The following is a 25000-nucleotide window of genomic DNA, read 5'->3' on the forward strand; positions in this document are numbered from 1 at the left end:
AGCACACTAGCGTGCCAGTAGTGGCAAGAGAGCGAGCGGCAAGGAAACGGACGCGAGTTGGGAAGTAGATTTTATCTTCACCTCGCGGCAAAGTTGCTCTGAAGGCTGCCTAGCATGGACTAATAAACGAAAACTTCGCCACTCTTGCCGCGATGTGGAAAAAAAAAACAGAAGGAGAAACGCATCTTGCCGCGATGTGGAAAAAAAACAGGAGAAACGCACCTTCTCATCGTGTCTCGAGAGAACTTCGCCTAATATAATAATTATAGCTTGTAAGAAACCCACTTCAGCTCTTTCCCATCCGTTTCCCCTGACAGGTGAGGCCGTAGGGCTTCGTAGCCGTCTGTGCGTTTGTGTGGCGTGGCACTAACACGGGATGATGAACATCCCCACTGCTGGACACGACAAAGCTTCCCCACCGTCTCCGTTTTCGGCGTAATGAACAAGGATGTGGACGATAATGATGGTCATAATACCGACAATGACTGACGAACCGTTTACGGACATGGAAAGTGTCCTGCCGCCCACACCTTCTTCCTCTCCATCTCTGGAGTTTTTGGTGTTTTTAGGACATTTTGGGTGGCCTGCAATTTCATCCATCTGATCGACTGTTTTTATCATGCTGTCTGGAACTTATTATTTGGAAGGGGGGGGGGAGGCATTGGGGGAGGGAAGGGACGGAAATAAAAGACTTTCAAGCATGTGATTCTGTGAGATGTTTCGCAAGGGATCATTTGTGCTTGACGGAGTGCTGTTGAATTCAGGAGGGAAGAAAATGCACATCAGTGTCATGGCTTTCGAGACTAAAAGGAAATGTTTTCAATGTGGCGATCTTTCCATGGCAACAAAATTGTTGAAGACCGTCCACGACGCAGAACAACGTCGCTGGTTTACCCCCCCACCCCCCATCCCCCACGCCCCCACACACACACCCTTCTCTCTCTCTCTCTCTCTCTCCCATATCCCCAACCCCTCCCTACCCTTCTCACTCTTTCTCTCATCACAACGTTGTTGCTGTTCAACTCATCGACTTTCTAAGACAGCAAAGGCGTCTCGGTGTTTCAGCAGCTCAATTATCCATTAGCACGGAAACACGATAGCGCTGAGTGATCTCTTTTCCGAAGACTGCCAATATCCGCCGATGTTCCGCCAGTGGAGGTGATCCCCGCCCGACGAAGCCAATATCCCCATCTCACGACCGGAGAGGACAGGGAAGTCAGCTGATGAACATGTAGACCGGGGTCTCCCGTTTTCACAGAACACTACCCACAATACCTGGACCTCCACTCTCTACCCACTCTCACGGACCAGAGAGTGGAGAAGAAGACCTGAGAATGGCTGGCCCGTGCCACACTAAGGACGAAAAGTCAGGGTGCCTAATAGACTCCTGAAATTCAAACTCATATGAACGTAGCAGAGGTCTTGTGTGTTTTGTTGTTGACTTGGAAACAGCGAGGCCAAGTCTTTAATAAGAAAACCCGAGGTGGCCATGTTTGAACAAGGGGAGGCAGATCTGGTTTCATGGCGGAATGGAAGGAGAGTGGAGAAGGGGGGGGGGGGAGGGAGAGAGGGATGGAAATCGTGGTGTGCGTGTGATTTTTTTTTTTTTTTTTTTTTTAGAAATAACAACACAACAAACCTAATTAATTTTGTTGCAAAGATTTGGCTGGTACATCAGATAAAAGGTCGGTGGAGAGGGTTTATTGGACGAGTGGAGAGAGAGAGAGAGAGAGGGGGGGGGGAGAGAAAAGTAGTAGTAGTAGTTTGATAGACAAACATCCACCAGATAAAAGCAGTAGTCAGAGCCAGATGCCCTAACACAGACCATCCTTTCCCCCCCGTACCTCTGTAAACACAGCAGTCTTCTAAGAACCCGGAGAATTAAAGCAGCGCATTGCACGTGCTGCTTCTGAGCACTTCCGAAGCAACCTGCCTCTTTTCGCTCCGCGCGCACCATACATGCACACCACATTCCTTTTTGTACCAGGCAGTCCGAGGATTTTCCGTTTAGTCAGGAACCCACTATACTATCACGGTTGAAAATTTCATCAACTCGGCCTTTGGTCACTGCTGCTGTTGGTAAACGCTGAAAACGTTGCATCTTTGTAAACGAGAGCTGCTCGCAAAGTGCCGTGCTCTCAGGTGGGTGCAACGCGCGTGCCACGCTCCAAAGCTGCCCCCCACCCCCCTCCACCCCTCCCTCTCCCCTCTCTATCTCTATCAAATCACACTAGAACATGATGGAGTGTGTGAAGTGTGTGACATGCTTCTGTGCCCCTGCTCCATCAGTTCGTGTTATCGCATTCATGTGATCTCGTGGGATCCTAATCTAGATAAAGTCAACGAGATCTCTCTCTCTCTCTCTCTCTCTCTCTCTCTCTCTCCATATATATATATATATATATATATATATATATATATATATACAGAGAGGGGGGAGACAGAGAGAGAGAGAGAGAGAGAGAGAGAGAGAGAGAGAGAGAGAGAAACGATGTAGACTTTGGCTTTTTTCCCTTGGAATGATCACCACCTATCTACCGTTTGGTATTCGTTTTATGGTTCATAGAATGGAGGTGGTGAAATAGCTATTTTGAATGGAGGTGGTGGAATAGCTATTTTGAAGTGTCTCAGTTGTTGTTGACTGTCTTTTACCTTACTCTTAGCTCTCTTCCCGTTAGCGTCTTTATGGTACAAGTGATGTTCAAATTTTAACTCTAATCCTAAAACACACCCCAAATATTTTTTTTTACAAGACAACGAATAATCGTTCTGGATGTTAACTGTGTTGCAGGAACAAAAAAAAAATCCGTTCAACAAATGGGGAGTAAAGACAACAAGTCGACCTGTTTTCAACCGAGAGATGCCATCCAAGCTGACCAGCCAACGTTAACAAGTCAAACTCACAACGTGGACATGAAAAATCCCAATTCCAGGACAGACTTTGACCAAGTTCGGTGTGAAAGAATGAGGAAAACACTCGGTACGCAAGAGACGTGCTGAAAATAAACCTGTTTGTGGGTGCGTGTTTCTCAACTTTATGCCTCTTCACAAAGAGTGGCATTCAAAGAGTATTTTACTTACTGCTGAATACAATTCCTAAGAAAATTTACTCAGTATCAATACACCATCTTCACGACATCTCAACCGAGTCAATTCCTTTCTGCGCAAGCGAAGATCGTTTTAAAGAAATCAGTTTCTCGGTCCCAAAACGAAAGACGTTCAGAACCAAACCTTAACACAAACAGAAGCACTTCTGTTGCCGTAGTCACCTACCCCCCACCATAAACGTTAACAGCAATCAGACCACAAAAAAAAAAAAAAAAAAAAAAAACTTCATGTGCTGCCGGATGGTAAGATATCAAAGCCATGAACAATACGAATAAGGGACAACAGTGAGGGAGAAAGAAAGAAAGAAAGGAAGGAAGAGAAGTAAAGAAAAGAAAAGAAATAAAGAAATAGCTGCAAACCACCATTAACCCTTCTGTTGCTCAGGTCGGACATCAGATACCCACAGCTATGAAGTACACGAATAAGGGACAAGAGGGAGAGTGAGAGAGAGAGACATTTTTTTTAAAAGAAAGAAAAGAAAAGAAAAGAATCTAAAAAAACCCAAAAAAAAACCAACCAAAAAACAATTCACTCGCTCCCAAGTCAGACGGTCGTCGATTACCACCAACAACCATGAAGTACGACTACAGCAACAACAACCACTCCGCCCTCATCCCAGCAATGGCAGGGGGCAGGATGGTGGACCTCAATGCCAACACCAACGCCAACACCAACGCATCATCATCGCCACCAGGGACGTCCTGCCAAGGGCTGGACTGCTACCCGGACGGGGTGTTCACCGCCGTGGAAGCCGTCACGGTGGTGCTGGCTCTGGGAGGGTTCCTGGGCAACGGGCTGACGGTGCTGGCCATCCTGACGTCCAGCCTCCGGAGCAACCTCAACAGCATCCTCATCGGCAACCTCAGCTTCGCCTGCGTGCTGTACTGCTGCCTGGTGCTGCCCCTGCAGGCCGCGGCTTACCACCACCGCCAGTGGGTGCTGCCAGACCAGGTGTGTGTCGGGGAGGCCGCCGTCCGCATCTGGCTCATCGGCGTCAACATGTGCCTCCTCTCCGCCATCGCCTTCTACAGGTCTGTGAAGAAAGGGGTTGAGGGTAGGGGGGCAGGGGGGGGAATGGGAGGGGTGTACTGAGTGTGTGCGTGTGGTTTGATTGTTTGGTGACTTTTCTTTGTTTTATTGTTTGTTTTTATGTTGTTGTTTTTTTCGGGGGTTGGGGGGGTGGGGTGGGGGAGTTGCTCAATATTCATGTCTCTCTGTTTCTGCTTGCTTGCCTGCCTGCCTGCCTCTCTGTCTGTCTCTGTCTCTCACTCTCCGGCTTTCACTCTCTCACTCTCTCTATATATATGTCATTGTATGTGTATGTGTGAGACGGAAGGGATGGAGGGCATGTGGACAGGTGTTTGCATGTGCTCGTGTGTCTGCTGTGTCTGCTCTGTGTGTGTGTGTGTGTGTGTGTGTGTGTGTGTGTGTGCGAATTTCAGTATCATCGGTTTAATGAAGAGATCGGTGCGGCCTCAGGTCGGGATCTGGAAACAAAAACCTCAACAACAACAACAAAAGAAGAAGAAAAAGAAAACCTATTTCTTCTGACAGGACGCGCATAAAAATCTTTTCTTTCACCACTCCCCAAAATTTCAAAGCTTCCATAATTCTAACAGGGGAAAGAGAAAAAAAAAAAAGAGAATTGACGAAAAGAGAAGAGAAGACGGGGGATGGAAGAAGGGAGGGAAGAAGATGGAGAATTAGAGAAAGAAGGTGAGGTAAGGATAGAGACGTACACAGACAGAGAAACACACAGACACAGAGTGTGTGTGTGTGGGGGGGGGGCAGTTAGGTAGAGGGAGAGAGAATGGAAAAGAAAAGAAGAAGAAAAAGAAAAAAAAGAAGAAAGTTTGCTGCTATTTCTGAAGAAAAAAAAAAAGCTTTTTAGACCGAATGTTTTTCAGTCTGTTCTGCGATTATCGGGCATACTGATTTACATCCTGCTGTTGCAATTATGATTAACACACACACACACACACACACACACACACACACACAATCGCCCCTTATGGAACCATGCAGTGAAACAGACACAAGAGTGGTACACTCTAATCACCTGAATTAATATCGCACCTATGTCGATATAATGACAGTGGCTAATGTATGCTAGTATATCCTAGTGAACCCTGCGATCTCTTTGTCCCTGTCCATCAGTCGAAAATTCTCTCTCCTTCTCTGTGTGTGTGTGTGTGTGTGTGTGTGTGTGTGTGTGTGTGTGTGTGTGTGTGTGTGTGTGTGTGTCCGTCCGTCCGTCCGTCCGTCCGTCTGTCTGCCCGTCTCTTCATCCTTCTGTGCGAGCGTATGTAAATGTGTCATGTGAGAGTGAGAGGCATATATTTGAGAGAGAGAGAGAGAGAGAGAGAGAGAGAGAGAGAGAGAGAAATGGGTGGGTGTGTGTGTGTTGTTGCTGGTGTCATTGTTGTTGAGCTGTTCCGATTACGTCTCATTTATTCGCAATCACATGTTCTCCCGATGTTCCATAACGCTGTCTCTTCTCCCATCAATTTCTCCTTTAGGATTGTCATCTCACGTTGTCGCTTCGTGCCTTGCCTCCACAGTTTCCTCTTGAGATTTCATCTTGCATCTGCTCCTCTCCTCGACACTAATCTTCCGTTAAGTCCTCTTCTTCTGCCTCTCTCCTCATATTTTTGCTCAACGGTTTCATCATTGTTTTTTTTAATTGTTTTTTTGGGGGGTGGGGGTGGGGGGGGGGGTTCTGCTTACAAAAAATCATTTCACACTTGAGAATTTCAATCCATCAAGCGGCTTTGTTAAATTCCTGTCTTTCAAGTCGACATGTTTTTGTTTAATGGTCTTGGTGCTTGGCGTTTCGCCTCGTTTCGTTACTGTCCTAGTTTGTTGGAATTCTTTTATTTCTTGATCTTTTTTTTCCCCGTTTTTTCGAAGATGATTGAAGAAAAAAATCACTGGACATTTATTCTGTTATCCTAATAAGAATTCATTCATTCTGTAATCTCCCACTTACTCTTTTACCCTCAGTAAATAAAGTTCATTCATTCATTCTGTAATCCCCCACTTACTCTGTTACCTTCAGTAAATAAACATTCATTCTGAAATCTCTCACTTACTGTATTACCCTCAGTAAATAAACATTCATTCATTCATTCATTCATTCTGTAATCTCCCACTTACTCTGTTACCCTCAGTAAATAAAATCCATTCCGTAATCTCCCACTTTGTGAACCCCAGTAAACAAAATTCATTCAGTAATCTCCCACTTACTCTGTTACCCTCAGTAAATAAAATTCATTCTGTAATCTCCCACTTTGTGAACCTCAGTAAACAAAATTCATTCAGTAATCTCCCACTTACTCTGTTAACCCTCAGTAAAAAAAAAAAAATTCATTCTGTAATCTCCCACTTTGTTAACCTCAGTAAACAAAATTCATTAATCTCCCACTTACTCTGTTACCCTCAGTGTTATTATTAGTATTTTTTAATCATTCATTTATTCTGCAATCACCCGTCATCACATGAAAATGAACGGAATGGGGCGTTGTTTGCTGTCGTCGCTTCGTTTCCACGCTACGATGTTTGTGTGTTGTCTTTGTTTCCACACTATCTTTCGTCTATTCAAACCAGGGCAAGGTGGCACGAACAGCGATCTTTGCAGCGTTAGGTTTGTCTTGCGTTAATGATTTGCCTGCCAAAGTCTTCGCTGATTCATTTCATAGAATTTGGGAAATTCTGAGCAAACATGGGTTGAGTTTGTTTCCTCTTCGAGGTTGAGTTAAACTCTCCTCTTCAAGGTTGGGGTTGTTTCCACTTCAAAGATGAGTTTGATTCCTCTTCAAGGCTGAGTGTTTCCTTTGAGTTTGTTTCGTCTTCAAGGTTAGTTCCTCTTCAAGGCTGAGTTTGCTTCCTCTTCAAGGCTGAGTTTGTTTCCTCTTCAGTGTTGACTTTGCCTCCTCTTCAAGGCTGAGTTTGATTCCTCTTCAGTGTTGACTTTGCCTCCTCTTCAAGGCTGGGTCTGATTCCTCTTCAGTGTTGACTTTCCCTCCTCTTCAAGGCTGGGTTTGTTTCCTCTTCAGTGTTGACTTTGCCTCCTCTTCAAGGCTGAGTTTGATTCCTCTTCAGTGTTGACTTTGCCTCCTCTTCAAGGCTGGGTTTGATTCCTCTTCAGTGTTGACTTTGCCTCCTCTTCAAGGCTGGGTTTGATTCCTCTTCAGTGTTGACTTTGCCTCCTCTTCAAGGCTGGGTTTGATTCCTCTTCAGTGTTGACTTTGCCTCCTCTTCAAGGCTGGGTTTGTATCCTCTTCAGTGTTGACTTTGCCTCCTCTTCAAGGCTGGGTTTGTATCCTCTTCAGTGTTGACTTTGCCTCCTCTTCAAGGCTGGGTTTGATTCCTCTTCAGTGTTGACTTTGCCTCCTCTTCAAGGCTGAGTTTGATTCCTCTTCAGTGTTGACTTTGCCTCCTCTTCAAGGCTGGGTTTGATTCCTCTTCAGTGTTGACTTTGCCTCCTCTTCAAGGCTGGGTTTGTTTCCTCTTCAAGTTGATTTTGTTTCCTCTTCAAGTTGATTTTGTTTCCTCTTCAAGATTCAGCGTCAAGATTCAAAGTTAAGCCTGACTTCTCTTTGTTTCCTTCATCTTAAAGGTTAAGTCTGTCTTCTCTTGCAGGTTCAAGGCGGAGTTTATCTTTCACTCAAGGTTCATTTCCGTTCCCTTGAAGTTGGTTCAGTTCCCTGGTATCGCCTCCAGTTACACTCACGTCTGGAATGCCATCCTGATTCCCTTTTGACCACTGTCTCCCGTACACGCAGTCATGGCCCTATGTCTCCGCTTTCTGACATTGTTCAGCCCATCAGTTATCACTGGCCCCTTTCCCGCCTCTTCATTTCCGACCTCTCGTTTCTAACCTCGTGTTTCCACGCCTCTCCCTTTCCTGTCTCGTTTCCGCGCCTCTCCCTTTCCTGTCTCGTTTCCGCGCCTCTCCCTTCCCTGTCTCGTTTCCGCGCCTCTCCCCTTCCCTGTCTCCTTCCCTGTCTCGTTTCCGCGCCTCTCCCTTTCCTCTCCCTTCCCTGTCTCATTTCCGCGCCTCTTCCCTTCCCTCTCCCTTCCCTGTCTCATTTCCGCGCCTCTCCCTTTCCTCTCCCTTCCCTGTCTCATTTCCGCGCTTCTCCTTTTCCTCTCCCTCTCCTGTCTCATTTCCGCGCCTCTCCCTTTCCTCTCCCTTCCCTGTCTCATTTCCGCGCCTCTCCCTTTCCTGTCTCATTTCCGCGCCTCTCCCTTTCCTGTCTCATTTCCGCGCTTCTCCCTTTGCTCTCCCTTTCCTGTCTCATTTCCGCGCCTCTCCCTTCCTGTAAAGCGATTGGTTGATTGATTGATTGATTATTGATATCTGCGCCTCTCCCTTTCCTGTCTGATTTCTAATCACTCACGTTCCCGTCTCACTTTCCGGTCTCATTTCCCATCTCTCACTTACTTTCCTGGATCATTTTCCCCGTACCCCACTTTCATGCCTTATTTCTTCACATTTCACTTTCCTGTCTCATTCTTCACCTCTCACATTCCTATCTCATTTCCTACCTCTCAGTAGTTTCCAAGTCTCCCACATCTTTTTTTTTTTTTTTTTTTTTTCTTGTTTGCCACTGAACTCACCATGTGTGTGTGTGTGTGTGTGTGTGTGTGTGTGTGTGTGTGTGTGTGTGTGTGTGTGTGTGTGTTCTCTTCTCTCTTTCTTTCTCTCACACATCCACCACCCCCCCGCACCCCACCCTTTCCCCAACCACCCCTGCTCCTCACTCACTCACCCCCCCCAACCCCCAACCCAACACACCCTCAAACCAACACATACACCCCCACCCACACACCCTACACAGGTTCCTGCACGTGGTCTACCCGCAGTCCTACCCGCAGTGGTCGCAGAGCAAGATCTTCTTCCCCATCATCCTCTTCTGCTGGACCTTCGCCCTGCTCTTCTCGCTGGCGCCCATGCTGGTGGGCTGGGGCTCCTACGGCTTCGAGTCGCTCATCCTGCAGTGCACCTTCACCTCGGCCCACCCGGACAAGTCGCACAAGATCACCTGCGTCACCATCGGCTTCGTCATCCCCTGCGTCTTCATCTCCGTCTGCTACGCCCGCATCGGCTGCGTGGTGTACAGGTGAGGTGGGGGAGGGAAGTGGAGGGGAAGGGAAGGTGCGGGAGGGGAAAGGAGAGGAAGGGAAGGGAAGGGAGGAAGGGAAGGAAGGGAGGGAAGGAAGGGAAGGGAGGAAGGTTCTTTTTGTTGTTATTTGTTTTTGGTGGGGTTTTTTGTTTGTTTTGGTTTTGGTTTGTTTTTTGGGGGGTTGTAGGTGGTTGGTATGCATGTGGGGTGAGGTTGTAGGGGATTTGGGGCGGGACAGACGGAGGAGGGGAAGGGGCAGGGTGTGTGGGGTGGGGAGGACGGGTGGTGGCTGGGGGCGGTTCGCTGAGAGAGAGAGAGAGAGAGAGAGAGAGAGAGAGAGAGAATGCGCGCGCGCGCGTGTGCGTGTGTGTGTGTGTGTGTTTCGCATACCCGTATATATATGTTTTGAATGTATGTGCCTCTATGTGTGAGAGTGTGTGAGCGTGTGCGCGTGAATTCCACGAACGCTTTCCAGTTTTTGACTGATGGAGAGAGAGACAGACAGACAGAGGGAAAAGGATAGAAAGTGAGAGTGAGATAAAGCCCAATACATAGACACGACCCGAGACACCGAAAGCTTATCTGATCAATCGCGAAACAAGTCCACTCCCCCCACCCCCACCCCCCCAAAAAAAAAGAAGAAGAAAAAATAATGAAAGAAAGAAAGAAAAAAAAAGCCAACTTCAAGGGTGTCTCCTCATCAGACGCAAGACACAACCAACGCAATAAACGCACCATCCGGCTTCATCAGCCTACACGCCATTGAACCATCATCTCTCAGGCTGTCTCACCATTACCTCCAGCGGCTCAGCCTCTCGGAATTTGTCCGTCTAGACCGTGCATTAATGGTAGACAATGTCCTGACGATATACACGGGGTTTTTTTTTAATGATTTCTACCCCTAGATACTCAGTTTAAAAAATCTTTGCTCCGAAAACAAGAAGATTCCACGTGTACACAAAAAAAGAAGAGCAACAACTAGCTGACAGCTCGATATATCGTGCCCTGGATACTTTGATCAACCAGATCCACTGATGTTGTGTGACTGAAATATTCACAGTGTAATTTACTCTCCTGATTACACCTGAAGAAGCAAGCACTGTCCCCAAAGACATTTCTTTCCACTGTGCTCTGGCTCTTTCTTTCTTCGTAAGGTTACGCTGCTGGTCAGTCATCTGCTTTAGAAGATGTGGTGTAGAATATATGGATTTGTCCGAACACAGTGACCCTCCATGAGAAAGTGAACTGAACTCTTTCTTCCTGTCCCCGATCCCTGAACAACTGCTATCCGTGTAAATTGTCATTTGCATGGTGGGGTGTGGAGGGGGAGGGAGCTGCGCTGCTGTCATAACAGTAGCTCATCTAAACTTCATCAAACGTAGTAAGCGTGGAGGGGGAAGACACTGGCACGTCCCTGTCCTTGTTTCCCGGTTTATTTCAACATGACTGTCACATACAGATTCCAAAAGCGGGAACGGGGGTAGGGGTAGGGGGTAATGAATTCATATTAGATAGAACATGGACAAAATGATATCTATTTATTGTCATAACAGATACGAAATGATATCATCTATCCACTGTCATGACAGATACGAAATGATATCATCTATCCATTGTCATAACAGATACGAAATGATATCATCTATCCATTGTCATAACAGATACGAAATGATATCATCTATCCATTGTCATAACAGATACGAAATGATATCATCTATCCATTGTCATGACAGATACGAAATGATATCATCTATCCATTGTCATAACAGATACGAAATGATATCATCTATCCATTGTCATGACAGATACGAAATGGTATCATGTATCCATTGTCATGACAGATACAACTTCAGCCTGACTTGTGTCGTGTCCCTGCGCTGCAGATCATAATTACGTGTTTACTTAGATTTTATGCCATCTTTTGGTTGACGAACACACACACACACACACACACACTAAAAGCTATTGGAATATGGCAATAAAACTCAAAGCCATACAAGAAAACGGAAAACAAGAGCAGTGGTCACCTCACAATGAAGTGAAATACCAGAAATACAAGGACATCTGAATTGGAAAAAATGCGAAGAAAATGAAAAATATTGTGCTGCCAAGGGACAGGGCAGAAGATGAACTGTCAATTATAAAAGAATCATCATTCTTGATTTCCACGAATAAAAAACACTCTATAAATGTCCCAGCATGTAAGAGAGATATGTAGACAAGGCGACAGAGGGACAGATGAGCTATAAAGACTCTCAACAAACTTTTAAAAATGATCAATAACGAAACGCACACGAGCGAACAAAATCCCCAGACAACAAGAATGGGAATTCGACGTGTCTCCGTCCTTGGACAAAACAGTAACCGTGCCATAAAACATACCACGTGGGCTCATCAAACCCCCGTGCAAAGCCGTCATCTCTTCTCCGGCTAACATTACTACCTACTGTAGCTCTGACTCGCAGTATTTAGTCGCCAAGACTGTACAATGATTGAAGACAATGTCTAGACGAGGTATATATGTACGCGGTTCTTACGACTTTCACCCCCTGAACCCTTTAATCTACCAAACCCACTTTCGCCTCACCGAAATCCTCGCTGTGGTAACTGTTCCTTCTTGAATGCATCTCAAGAGCGAGCATTCTGCACAAAAACCTTTTTTTCTCTCTCTCTCTTTCTCTCTCTCACCTCCTCATCTGCACACCCTCCCTTCTCCCTCCCGCATCCCTAAGCAATCATCATATATTTCTATTCTTGTTTGTACTTTGGAAAGAACTGTAAAGCAGGTAGAAGGGTCGATCTTTTGTATTCTGGGAAGAACTGTAAAGCAGGTAAAAGGGTCATCTTTGGGGGATACACATGGAAAGTAACTGTGACTGAATTCAAACGTTCTTCATCTTCATCCTTATTTCTCATTTTATTCAAATATGACTTTAGAAGAGTCATAATTCAGGCTTTTTGAAAAGAAGCGTTCAAAATTTTGTGTTAATGTTCATGTACATTAGGGAGAGAGAGAGAAAGAGCGGGGAAAGGAAGAGAGTCAGAGACAGGCAATACTGGCATGGTTTGACTCACCAGAAACGGAACTGATCAATAGGGAAACGCACACAAACGACCGGAAAAAAAAACCCCGAAAAGACAAGACTGGAATTCGACCGCACCTCCCTTCATTACATGACAGACACCCCCTCCCCCCTTCTCCTCGTGCAACGAGGGCAGGTCCCGATGCCATCAGCCCACACGCTATCAAATCAAGCCATCATCTCTTCCTAGCCACCCAGCCGTTATGTCCAGTACATCAGCCTCCTACCGTTTGACTGGCTGCACCGTGCAATAACTGCTGACACTGTCTAGACGAGAGGTAGACACTAGATCCATCAGATCCGCTTGAACCTCACATCTGAAATCTCCGCTGTCGTGTCCTGATTACGCCTGAACAACGGATACGTACTCTGCTCTGTGACTTTTTCTTTTACCTGCTCTCCCATTTCTGCTTTCTTCCTCTTCCTGTAAAGAAACTGTAACTAATTTAAAATATCAGTAAAGCTGATAAACGTAGAGAGGGTGTGTGTGTGTGTGTGTGTGTGTGTGTTGGAGGGGGAGGAGGGGCATGCTTTGTCCTTTTTTCCCGTTTCATGTAACATGATCGCCATAACACACAGGTTCCGAAAACAGAATTTAAAAAATATCCTTCATTACAAACAATATACGTAGTCGTATCACAATCATCAGCATCATCAATATTATTATCATTAGTGTGGTGGTGGTGGTGGTGGTGGTCTTATCATTACCATTACTGTTGAACCCAAACCCATGCAGGTCACGCAAGCGGGCTCTGCGCGGCAGCGTGTACAGCAAGAAGAAGGGGCAGCGCGGCTCGCTGCGCCTGACGGCCATGATGCTGCTCATCTTCCTGGGCTTCTTCGTGGGCACCACGCCCTACTTCATCGTCAACGTGGCCGACCCGCGCCAGACCCGCCCCCTGGCCCACATCTGGTGCCCCTGCGCCGCCTGGCTCCTCTACTGCCTCAACCCCGTCATCTACACTCTCATGGACAGCAACTTCCTGCAGGCCTACAAGCAGCTCGTCTGCTGCCTCTTCTGCAGGGGCGGTTCCACCGTCGGCGGGGCGGCCAGTGGCGGCGTCTCCGTGCCCGGTAGCCTGCGCGGCGGCAAGCAGCAGGCCTCGCAGAGGTCGTGATGCGATGATGGGGGTGGGAAGGGAAGGGGGTGTTTCGAGGGTGGGGGGTCATCAGTTGTGGTGTCGTGTGTAATGGACCAGTCCACATGTCCTTGAAACTAGAACTGAAACTGAACGGGGGAGTGTGGGTGGCGGGGGTGGAGATGGTGACTGGTGGTGGTGGTGGTGGTGGTGGATGCGTGTTGCTGAGTCAGCTGCTTTCGATGACAGTGGTTTTCCTCGATGACAGGGAACAACAACAACAACAACAAAACACACAAAAAAGGTGGACGTGTGGGGTCGGCAGAACAGCTGACATGCTCGTCTGTCCATGAGTTTACGCTGATCTGATTGATTATATCTGCGAGGTCTGAAATCCTCAACATGTCTTCGGCGATGTCTGAGAGCAGCGCTGACCAAAATGGTGACCGTCTGTTGTTGGTTGGTTTTGGGGTGTGTTTTTTTACACGTGAACTAAAAAGTTCTGACCTTGTCCATGCGGTCACTACACAACTACCGGACAATTTCACGCGGTGTCTATACGATAGCAGAACACAGAGAGCATATCAGATAATACAACTATCAGATTATTCAAGGAACAGCGAACGAGAATCACCCCCACCAAAGGAGCACACAAAATAAATAAATGAATAAACAAATAAATAAAGCGAGCTTCTGCTGCCTATGGCCGTACTACTTTTCTAACACGGGAGAATGCAGACTCTCCCCATCGATGCCATCACGAGACCGCTGACAAATGAGGTTCTTTCACCACTGAAGTTGTAACCTCTCTGAATCTGTATCAGTCAAAGCCACACACACACACACAAAAGAGATATGACTCCTTGAGTCTACAGTACAGGGCCCACATACGAAAATGGCAGAAAAGAAGAGGAAAAAACATATACCGCCCAAGTTTCTGTTTCAATCTGAACAGAACAAACTCTGCCTGCAATGCCATGACACGTGGACATGTGAGAAAAACTCCGGCCGAATCGGGTCCCAGAAAAAGCATATCCTTTGACCTTTCTTTGTTTTTTAAATGATTGTTAGGATTTCTCTTTTGAGAATAGATGTTCGAAACCAACATCAAAGCAGTGTTACTGTTGTAAATGATTTTTTCATGTTCATGAAAGTATACAGCACTGCTTCAGTTGACGCTACTACTATCGGCCCATTGACAGATAAGTCGTCTTCATCGATGTACATATTATATGGATTGTTTCCGCGTGATACTAAGCAACACTCCGTAAAAGAGCATTGCTCGCCATGTTGTCTACGTTTAATTTTTATCCCGTGGCTGAATTCTGAGTTTTGTCCTTGAACTAAGTATTCATGTGGAAGGAAAGCGCCTTGATATACGTCCACGGCCACAAGAAGAAAAAAAAAAGAAAAGAAACAAAGAAAAAGACGTGGGTGTAGACAAGAACATGTCTATACAATCGTACTTACGAGACGTGTTCACATAACTCAGTCACGACTCAATTGTTTCAATTCACCAAAGGAAAGACTGTGGCGTGAATCGATCAAGGCACAGCTACACAACACTATCCATCCTCAATAAAAAACATGTCCAAATCGCTCAATCACACTCCCCCGCCCCCCTCCGTTTTAGAGTTGAACCATATTCCTTTGTTCTGAAAACACAGACGGAACATGGACGCACATAATTGTTCCTTGGTGTAACTCCTACCATCAAACACGGAGAACGACCCAGCCATATTTCCATGTGATGTTGACTACATAGTGAATTGGTAGTTCCAGGCCAGGCCATGAAACACGTTGTGTATAGTTGTTCACACGATTGTTCTCTCCGGTTAGAACGCTGGAATGCTGCTATTCGAACTTTGAAACAGTTTATCCGTTGCTGTCAACAACCTAGGAACCATTCTTGCTTTCGGTCACTTTTTGACTCACTTGTGTAAACAAAGTGAGTCTATGTTTTAACCCGGTGTTCGGCTGTCTGCGTGTGTGTGTGTGTGTGTGTGTGTGTGTGTGTGTGGTAAACTTTAATATTGACATTTTCTCTGCAAATACTTTGTCAGTTGACACCAAATTAGGCATAAAAATAGGAAAAATTCAGTTCTTTCCAGTCATCTTGTTTAAAACAATATTGCACCTCTGGGATGGGCACAAAAAAAAAGAAAAGAAAAAAAAGAAGCCTAATTATATGCAAACTGCATTTACTGTTATATTTAAAATTTTTGTATTCTCTAAACTTGGCACTTTGATCTGATATTCTGACCATATTCTGACCCAACAACAAGAGCAGTCATTATTATCATTTTTTGTTCAAACAGGGACTTCTTTTGCTCAGCATGGAAGTTTTATTTATTTTGCAAACGTTTTGGTGCAGATAGTAAAAAAGGGAAATTACTCTGTAATTAATGCTAGGGGACTTAATTCAAACTGATCTTTCTCATCTTAAACATTACATTTTGAAATTATACTCAATACATTAAAAAAACTTCGATTTTTTTAAAAATGTATCACAAGTGAGTCTTGAAGGCCTTGCCTCTCTTGTTTTTTCATTCGTTCAGTCTCTCTTGCATTCATTCCTGTATGCATCCATTCAGTTATTTGTTCGTTCATTTCTTCGCTCGATGTTTAGTTCGTTCGTTCATTCATTCATTCATATCCAAGATCTTTTCATGACTATGATGCGATAGTAATATGCGGATTGTAATTTCAGGTAAGTGCAAAATCTCTACAGAACTGGCTGACTATTGATTACTTGAGTGAGTGAGTTAGTGATAGACTAAATGCATTTTTTAAAAGTTTTATTGATTAATTAATTGATTGACCGAATGATGAATTAGTCGAATGAATGCATGATGGACGGTTTGCCTTAATTTACTCTCGGGAGAAACATTCGGATTCACGTTTGCTTATAGCCAGGCCGACTGCGAAGGCCATCAGTGGTACGTTCAGATGTGATACAATTGTCTCAAATCATCACCATCGTCATCATCATCATCATCGTTATCATCATCGTCATCGCCCATTTCAAGGCTGTCGTGAGTAAAATTATCTAAACCGGTCCGATCAAGAATGAAGGCCTTTCACTTGATCAAATCATGATCGAAGTTGTTCTTCACTGTGTGATCGCACAGAGACATCTGTTTCAGTACTAGTTCCTAGTTCGCTTACTTGCCTGTATGTCTTGAATAAATACATGAATGAATAATGTCACTATCATGGTATCGCAGTGTGTTTTAATTGATTAAGTATTCTACTATTATGTCACAGCATAATCCTGTGGACATATAGAAACAAGTTTGTTTTTGTTTTGTGAAACAGGTCAGCGGGGTGGTAAAAACGGTCAGGAAGAAACGAGTTGACAACTTTTCTCCGACTAAGAACTGTGAAGTGGTTCAATGTGATAATGACTGATTTTTAGTTAGGGTGGGGTTTTTTTTTGGTTTTGTTTTTGTTTTTTTGGTGTTTTTTGTTGTTTGTTTGTTTGTTTTTTTGGGGGGAGGGTGTGTGTGGGTGGGGGGGGGGGCGGGGGGTTGGTTTTTGTGTTGTTTTTTGGGGTTTTTTTTTTTTCCTTCTTTTTCTTGGTTGTTGTTGTTGGGTTTGTTTGTTGTTTTTTTGGGGGGATGTGTGTGTGTGTGGGGGGGGGGGGGGTTGGGGGGGAGGGGGTGTAAGCCCACGATTTCACGCTATCACTTTGAAAGAAATCGTGGGGGGCGCGTCGTTCCCCTCCCATGTATCCTCTCAACTGCGAAAAATCGTGGAAAGTCCCCTTTATTTTCATCCAAAATATTTCCTTTGTCATCGGAGTTGGTTTCTGGTCTTTTCCCAAAGCAAATCTAAGAGAAAAATGAGAGAGAGAAAAAGAAACGAGAAAGGGGGGAAACAACAACGACGATCATGATAATGACAGTGGTGTTAGCGAAGACGTCAACAGTAGACGATGAAGGTGATGGTACAGTACTGGTTTTTAAAAAAACGTGTGAATGTATGTGTATGTCAGTGATTGAGTGAGTGAGTGAGTGAGTGAGTGAATGTGTGTGTGTATGTGTGTGTGTGTGTGTGTGTGTGTGTGTGTGTGTGTGTGTGTGTGTGTGTTCGTTCGTTCTTTTGCTTAACGTCTATCCACATTTGTGATTTTAGACGAAAATCCATCATCTCCTCCAACCCATCCATGCCTTGAATCATCACTACTTTCCCTGTTCCTCCCTCCTCAATAAGCATAAAAATGAATATAAACGAAATATAACAAACTAACGACTCAACCAGTAGAATTACAAGAAAGAGAGCCAATTGGGCTCCAAATTAAACTTTGTGCGCGCGCGCGCGTTTGTGTGTGTGTGTGTGTGTGTGTGTGTGTGTGTGTGTGTGTGTGTGTGTGTTTCTTTATGTGTATTTACTTGGCTGGTTGATTTTGGTCTTATTTCATTCTGTTTTAAAAATATTTTCAAGTCTTAAGTGTCTTCTATGAAACTGAGAATCTATTTTCAGTGTAATCTTGCATGCGAAAGGATGCTGACACAAACAGACGAACCAATGAGCAAGTATAAAATGAAAAACATTCTAAATAAATGTGACAGAAAAGGTTGCATCACAACAAACATCAAAATTACTTGGCCCAGTTTTCACGCGCCCTACGTGAGGGTAAATCATTGTGAAGCACCTTTTTTGCTGTCACATTTATGTAGAAAGTTGAATCATTTTGATGTCATTCCTAACACCCAGGAAAGATTCGGTTGAAGTCATTCTATTCTATTCTATTACTATTCTATTCTATTCTACACACTGCCTCAATTTCGTTATTTGCTATTGATTTCCGAATTTGAATTTGAGGTCGATGGCATTGCGGTGACCCATCTTATCTTAAATACAATAAACAGTTCTGTTTCAGTGTCATTGCTGTTCATGTCTTCACTAACGCAACTGTCATTATCATCTTTGTCGCCCTCCTTTTTCTCTCTTTCATTTTTCTCTAAGATTTGCATTGGGAAAAGACAAGAAAACCAACTCCGATGATATCGGAAATATTTTTGATAAGAATAAAGGGCGCCCCGCACGATTTCTCGCAATTCAGAGAAAAAGTGGGAGGGGAGCGACCACGATTTCTCGCAATCCCACGATTTCTCTCAAAAGGGGCTATTCAAAAGCGCTTGTAACTTTTTCATCGAATGATAAGAGTTGAATACTATAAATGTGATATAAAACGTGACTGAAATTTGTTTCGTTCTATTCATGGCAAATCATACAACGCTTAGTGGTTGTTGGCCATAACATTCCCCCCCTCCCCTTCTTCTCCAATGGAACCCGTTCTTGCTGTTCTCGTGTGATGTTTTCAGGATGTCTGCCTTGTAAAAGTCGGACGATACGGTCGTTGTTCGTAAGTGTATGATCCATCCTTCAAATGTTACACACGCGTGCACGCGCGCAAACACACACACACAAACGCGCGCGTGTATACATAATGCAAACACATACACACACACACACACACACACACACACACACACACACACACACACACACGTGCGAAACGCACACGCAATAGTTTACAGTCTTACAGACACCCAGACCCAACCCTCAACTGACAAGCGTACATACCCATGCCCAACACACCACATACACACACATATTATCAATATATTCACACACATACACACACACACACTCACACGCACACACACGCGTGCACCCACGTTCACACATACATACACACACACACACACACACACACACACATTCCGTAGACCCCACAAACGTTTCAAAGAGAAGCCAGGTGCATCAGGTAAGTCTCTCATCTTTACCCTGCTATAAAAAGAAAACAACACCACCACCAACAAACCCAAACGAGTCGTGATGTCCATCCATACCCGTGCTTCTATCGGTGGTGGAGGACCAATGATCTGCTGTATTGGATGTACATTGATGTTTGTTATTGTTCATCAAATGAAATCGTTGCTGTTTGTGATCAATATCGTTATAGTTCAGGATTCCCCAGGACCGGCCAATGACCTGAGTAAATCTCTCTCTCTCTCTCTCTCTCTCTCTCTCTATTTCTTTCACCCTCTCTCTCTCACCGCCCCCCTCCTCCCTCTGACAGTATCCTATCCTTCCTATCCGGCCCCCCACACCCCCTTTTTCTCTCTGACCATCACTCCACCCCAATCCCTCTCTCTGCCCTCCCCCCTCCATCACTCTGCCCCTCCCTCTCTCTCTCTCTCTCTGCCTCTCCCTTCTTCCCCCCTCTCTCTCTATATCTCCCTCCTCTCTCTCTCTCTCTGTGCCCCCCTCTTCCCTCCACCCCTCTCTCCACCCCTCTCTCTCTCTCTTTCTGTCCCTCCCTCCTTCCCTCCCTCCTGCTCCTCCCCCTCTCTGTTCCCACACCTTCGATCTCTCTCTCTCTCTCTCGCTCTCTGCCCCTCCCTCGTTCCCCTTCTCCCTTCCGTCCCCCCGTCCCCTTTCTCTCCCTCTCTCTCTGCTCCTCCCCTTCCCACTCTCTCCCTACCCCTCCCTCCTTCCCCCCCCTCTCTCTGTCTCTCTGTCCCTCCCTCCTTCACTTCTCTCCCTGTCCCTCTCTTTCTCTCTTTCCCTCCTCTTCCCCTCCTCTCTCTCTCTACCCCTCCCTCCTCCCCCCTCTATCTGCCCTCCCTTCATCCCTCCCCCCCCCTCTCTCTCTCTGCCATTCCTCCTTCCCTCCCCCCCCTCTCTCTCTCTGCCCCTCTCCCTACCTCCCACCCACGGAACGTTGGAACGCGACAAATGAATATACTGTTGGGTACATGGGAATGATCTGCTCCCTCCAAAGCCAAAAAGTAATAAAGACATCTACAATAATGGACTGCGTGACTTTCTTGTGTCTCTCTTCGCGATACGACAACGGTGATTGGTTTTTTCCCCCCCATCCTAACACTTACAATATTTAATGACACTAATCATTATTAAACATTATAGCAGTTGCCAACTAAATCTGCTACAAACACATTACAGTAGTTAATACTAAAATCTGTTTCAACCACACTTTGTAGCAAAAATCAAAACTATGCTACAACCATACTAAAATCAAACTATGTAACTATCATACTACATGGCTGTTGCAACCAAACTACAGTTATTACAATCAAACTCCATTACAACCACACTACATTAGTTCAAATCCAGATCTGTTACAACCACACTAAAACAGTTAAAATCAAAAATTTGTTACACACACCATAGTACAAAAAATAATAAAAACTGTTAAAATAACACGACAGTAGATGAAAGTTAAAAAAACCTTTTACAACCACAGTAAAGTAGTTAAAATCTTAATGTATTACAACCATACTGTAACAGCTTGTTGTTATTGCCGCTGTTGTTGTTTTTCAGGAACCAAACCAAAAAAAAAAAAAAAAAAACCTTCCAAAGAACACGTGCACGAGACTAATCGTGGAGGGAGAGAAACCACAAGCCATACCGCTAGAAATCGGACCAATTAAATTCTCTGACACATCGGATTTCTGTCCGCTCTCAAACCATAATAGGAACGAGGAGAGGGAGGGTACGTGTGATAAGAGGGGGTGGGGGAGGGGCAGAGAACATCAGACCCTCTGGTAATCGTGGGGGTGACTTACTGACTGAGTGACTCGCTGCCTCTCTGTCTTGTTTCGCTTGTTGGTTGAAGTGTGTGTGTGTGTGTGTGTGTGTGTGTGTGTGAGTGAGAGAGAGAGAGAGAGAGAGAGAGAGAGAGAGTGCGTATATATATATTTATATATATAATTATGTGTGTGTGTGTGTGTGTGTGTGTGTGTGTGTGTGTGTGTGTGTGTGTGTGTCCGCATGTATATTTCTTTCTGTCTCGGTTTTTCGGTTTCTGTCTCTTTCAGTCACTCACACAGACACACAAGGAGAAAGAAAGGGAGAGAGAGAGAGAGAGAGAGAGAGAGACGAGAGACGTACAGTGAAATGCCAATAAGAGTATCATTCTCATCATTATAAAAGATTACACTTTTTCACAGAGCAAACGACCACACACACACACACACACACACACACACACACCAACAAGCGAAACAAGACAGAGAGGCAGCGAGTCACCCGGTCAGTAAGTATATATATATATACAGAGAGACAGACAGACACACAGACAGACAGCGACAAACACGCAGGCAACCGAAACAAAAGACTTTTACAAAGACTCACGCCGTGTGCAAATACACATTTTGGAAAAAAAAAGAAAAGAAAAAGTCCACTGACCAGAGGGGATGACGAAGACGGGTCCACAAGAACAAGAGATTCGGTCTGACATCGCCTGTCAGGACTGTGCTGAACTTCCTCACCTTCCTGGGGCCGTATTCAAGACAAAAATCATTTCGCCTGAAGGCAAGGTACCTTTGACATGGCAGGGACCCCCGGTTACAGTTTACCTTGAAAGTTATCTTCGTATTCAAGACACACCAAGTGCACTCAGGCAGCAAACCAATCGACTATAATTAGAAATCCCGGGAGTTCCCTTCTGCGCATGCTCTTTTACTTTGCACCGCATCACAGTGTGACAATTTAACTGGAAAAAAAAAGAAAAAGAAAAAAAAGCTTCAGTGGCAAAGCACTGTTGAGAGGCAGCAACTTGTCAAATGTGGGGGCCACTTTCGCATTCTGACACATTGTCCTCAATGCTTTTCTGCTAACTGCACAAATAAAATGCAATAACGGAGTTCGGATTCAATTATTTCTCAGGAATGAACTAATTTCGACGATCTGCAAATGGCGGGCGTTCTATCATTTATCGTCTGCAAGTGCTCTCCCTTCACAGCTACATACGTGATTCATATGGAATATAATTACGTCTGCCAGTCTCAATATGTCAAATTTGACTGCCAAGCGAACAAAGAATATCAAACCATCAGGGGCTGTATTCAAGACACGGTCTCTCCGCGAAACGCCTGTTTTCCCTGAACAAAATCAACGCAACAAAAGGATTCGCCATATTTACCTCTGCTTCGTGGGCTGTCACCCTTGGCAGATAGTAAGGGTAAATTGCCTTCGGGTTTGTCGACCTGCAGGTACGCTCTTGTGTTCGTGATACCGGCTATTGCTCACCCTCGGGCAGTTTGCCTTGCCTCAGGCAGATTATCCGCATGTACGATGATCTCTTGAATACGGCCCCTGACGTGCGCAATAACCGAGGGTTCGAATCTCGGTAACGGCGCCTGGTGGGTAAAAGGGTGGAGACTTTTTCATTTCTCCAAGGTCAACAGATGTGCAGACCTGCTAGTGCCTGAACCCTTTTCATGCGTACGTGTATACGCACGCAGAAGATCAAACACACACGTTAAAGATCCTGTAATCCATGGTGCGTCATGGAAACAAGAACATACCCAGCAATCACACCCCAGAAAACGGAGTATGGCTGTCTACATTGCAGGGTAAATACACAGAAACGGTCATACACGTAAAATGTCTCATGTCTGTATAAGTGCGTATGTGTGCGCGACTGAAACCTGATCGAATGACACAGGAAACGAATGATGAGCGCCCAATGGCAGCTGTCACGGCAGCCTGCTGTGCAAACGACTTGTAAAGCGCTTTGAGCTTGGTCTCCGACCGAGGACAGCCGAAATATAAGTATCCATATCATAATCATCGTCATGAAGAGAAAAAACAAGGACAAAGTGACCATCTTGACTGAACTGAATTGTGTCACATAGACTTTTGGGCAAATCAATTTTAAACAGCAGCGTGTCATGGTTGACAAGACTGAGATCTTAGTCTCCGACCGAGGATATGCACCATATAAGTATTCGAATCTTCTCTTCCTTTACATCTCCTGGGGTCAAGAATAGCTCGGGTGGTGCGGGCACCTGCAGTGTTTGTCAGCGAGGTCCGAGCAAGTTTCAGCTTCAGTGTCTCAAGGAAGAGGCGTCACTGCGTTCGGACACAATTCCATGTACGCTACACCACATCTGCTGAGGCTGATGTCTGACGAACAGCATAGTCCAATGAACTTTGTCAGGCCTTGAGCGCAAGCAAAAACTTATATTTGTGTATTTGTCAGAGCAGATGTCTTTCACAGAATGTCGCCACAGGACAACACTTTTCTTGCCATGGATTCTTTTTCAGTGCGCCAAGTGCGTGCTGCACACGGGACCTCAGTTTATCGTCTCAACCCAATGACTTGACGCTGGGGGGAGGGGGGGGTGGGGGTCAGATTTTCCGATCAAATTTGTGAGAAGGGGTGAGAGCGGAAATCGAACCCAGCCCCTCACGAACACTGAACTGGCAGATAAGTGTCTTAACCATTATGCCACCTTTCTCCTTTAGAGCCTTGCGACCAAGACACTTAATTTATGATCCTCAGTGGAATGACTGGCACTGACACTGGCACTTCCTAGGCGGTCCCAGTCTTTTCCACTTGAGCCTACAAGCACCCTTGACTTCCGTGAAGAGAAGAGCTGTGCAGGTCAGGGCGGAAATAACGCTCAGTGATTGTTCTGACATGAGAGGGTGCGTACCTGTTGGTATTTGACTGATATCATGTGTGTGTGTGTGTGTGTGTGTGTGTGTGTGCGAACGCGAGCCTGAAGTGTATGGAGGGGTTGCGTGTATGTAAGGGAGGGGGTTTTGGTCTGAAATACTGCACAAACTACACACAGAAATCGAACCGCGCACACACACACACACACACACACACACACACACACACACACACTTAACAATTGTATTCAGAAAAAAATTGACCCCATCCACCACACACACCCACAACCAGAATTACAACCATACCTAAATTAAGAACCACTTCCATAGCACGATCAGGACAAAACCACTGGTTTCTTTATGTCAGGCTTCTTGTGGCAAACACATACAACGGCGGCAAACAAAACGAAATCACACAACTCAATACACCATCACCGAAAACATGACCACCCCGAAAAAATCAAGTGGTTCGCAGCTAACAGAAGAAGATGCACTCGCGGTCTACTGCTCGCACTCGCAAGCTACTACTAGTTAAAATGGAGCAATAAAACGATAAACCATTTTTATTTCTACCTGGCAATGTTTATTGGTAGTGGGGGGGCCACCTGGTATGGTATGAGTCACAGAGATAGGGGGGGATGGGGATGGGTTGGGGGGTGGGGGTGGGGGATAAGCAGTGAAACACTACACCGACGAGGCTCACGTGCTCGAAGTGTGAGGTCTTTGTTCTAGCTCCATTAGCCCCAAAACCTCTCTCTCTCTCTCTCTCTCTCCCCTTCTCCTTCACACACACACACACATACAGACACGCACGCACGCACACATGCACGCACGTACGCACGCACACACAAACACACACATCCCCAGCCATGCCCCAAATCATACGTCCCAATTTCAGTTCTTTCGCCTCTCCACCACATCCCCAGCGCAATAACCATGCAGCAATTTTGTAACGGCGTTGACTTACCGCTCATCAAATTAAAGGTAATTCTGGTGTTCCATTCAATCTCTGTCTGTCTCTCTGCTATCTGCATATATATATATATATATATATATATATATATATTATAATTTTATACACACACACATATATATATATACGTGTGTGTGTGTGTGTGTGTGTGTGTAAAATTATATATATATATATATATATATACATGTG

The 25000-nt window shown here is 45.2% G+C and overlaps 2 protein-coding genes across 4 annotated transcripts in view; one reads left to right on the forward strand and one right to left on the reverse strand.

Moving 5' to 3' along the window:
- Positions 1 to 13512, forward strand: part of LOC143284520 (G-protein coupled receptor moody-like) — a 95028-nt gene extending 81516 nt beyond the window's left edge. For all 3 annotated transcript variants that reach the window (XM_076591230.1, XM_076591229.1, XM_076591228.1), the window contains exons 3-5: positions 2792 to 4139; positions 8952 to 9233; positions 13056 to 13512. In XM_076591230.1, coding sequence (XP_076447345.1) covers positions 3682 to 4139; positions 8952 to 9233; positions 13056 to 13437 — 1122 coding nt within the window. In that variant the 5' untranslated portion in view covers positions 2792 to 3681 and the 3' untranslated portion in view covers positions 13438 to 13512. The remainder of the gene's footprint in view (positions 1 to 2791; positions 4140 to 8951; positions 9234 to 13055) is intronic.
- LOC143284519 (protein deacetylase HDAC6-like) overlaps positions 1 to 25000 on the reverse strand; it is a 302600-nt gene that overhangs the window by 199091 nt on the left and 78509 nt on the right. The gene's annotated exons all lie outside the window — the stretch shown is intronic.

This window comes from Babylonia areolata, chromosome 8, assembly GCF_041734735.1.
Source record: "Babylonia areolata isolate BAREFJ2019XMU chromosome 8, ASM4173473v1, whole genome shotgun sequence".
NCBI lineage: Eukaryota > Metazoa > Mollusca > Gastropoda > Neogastropoda > Buccinidae > Babylonia > Babylonia areolata.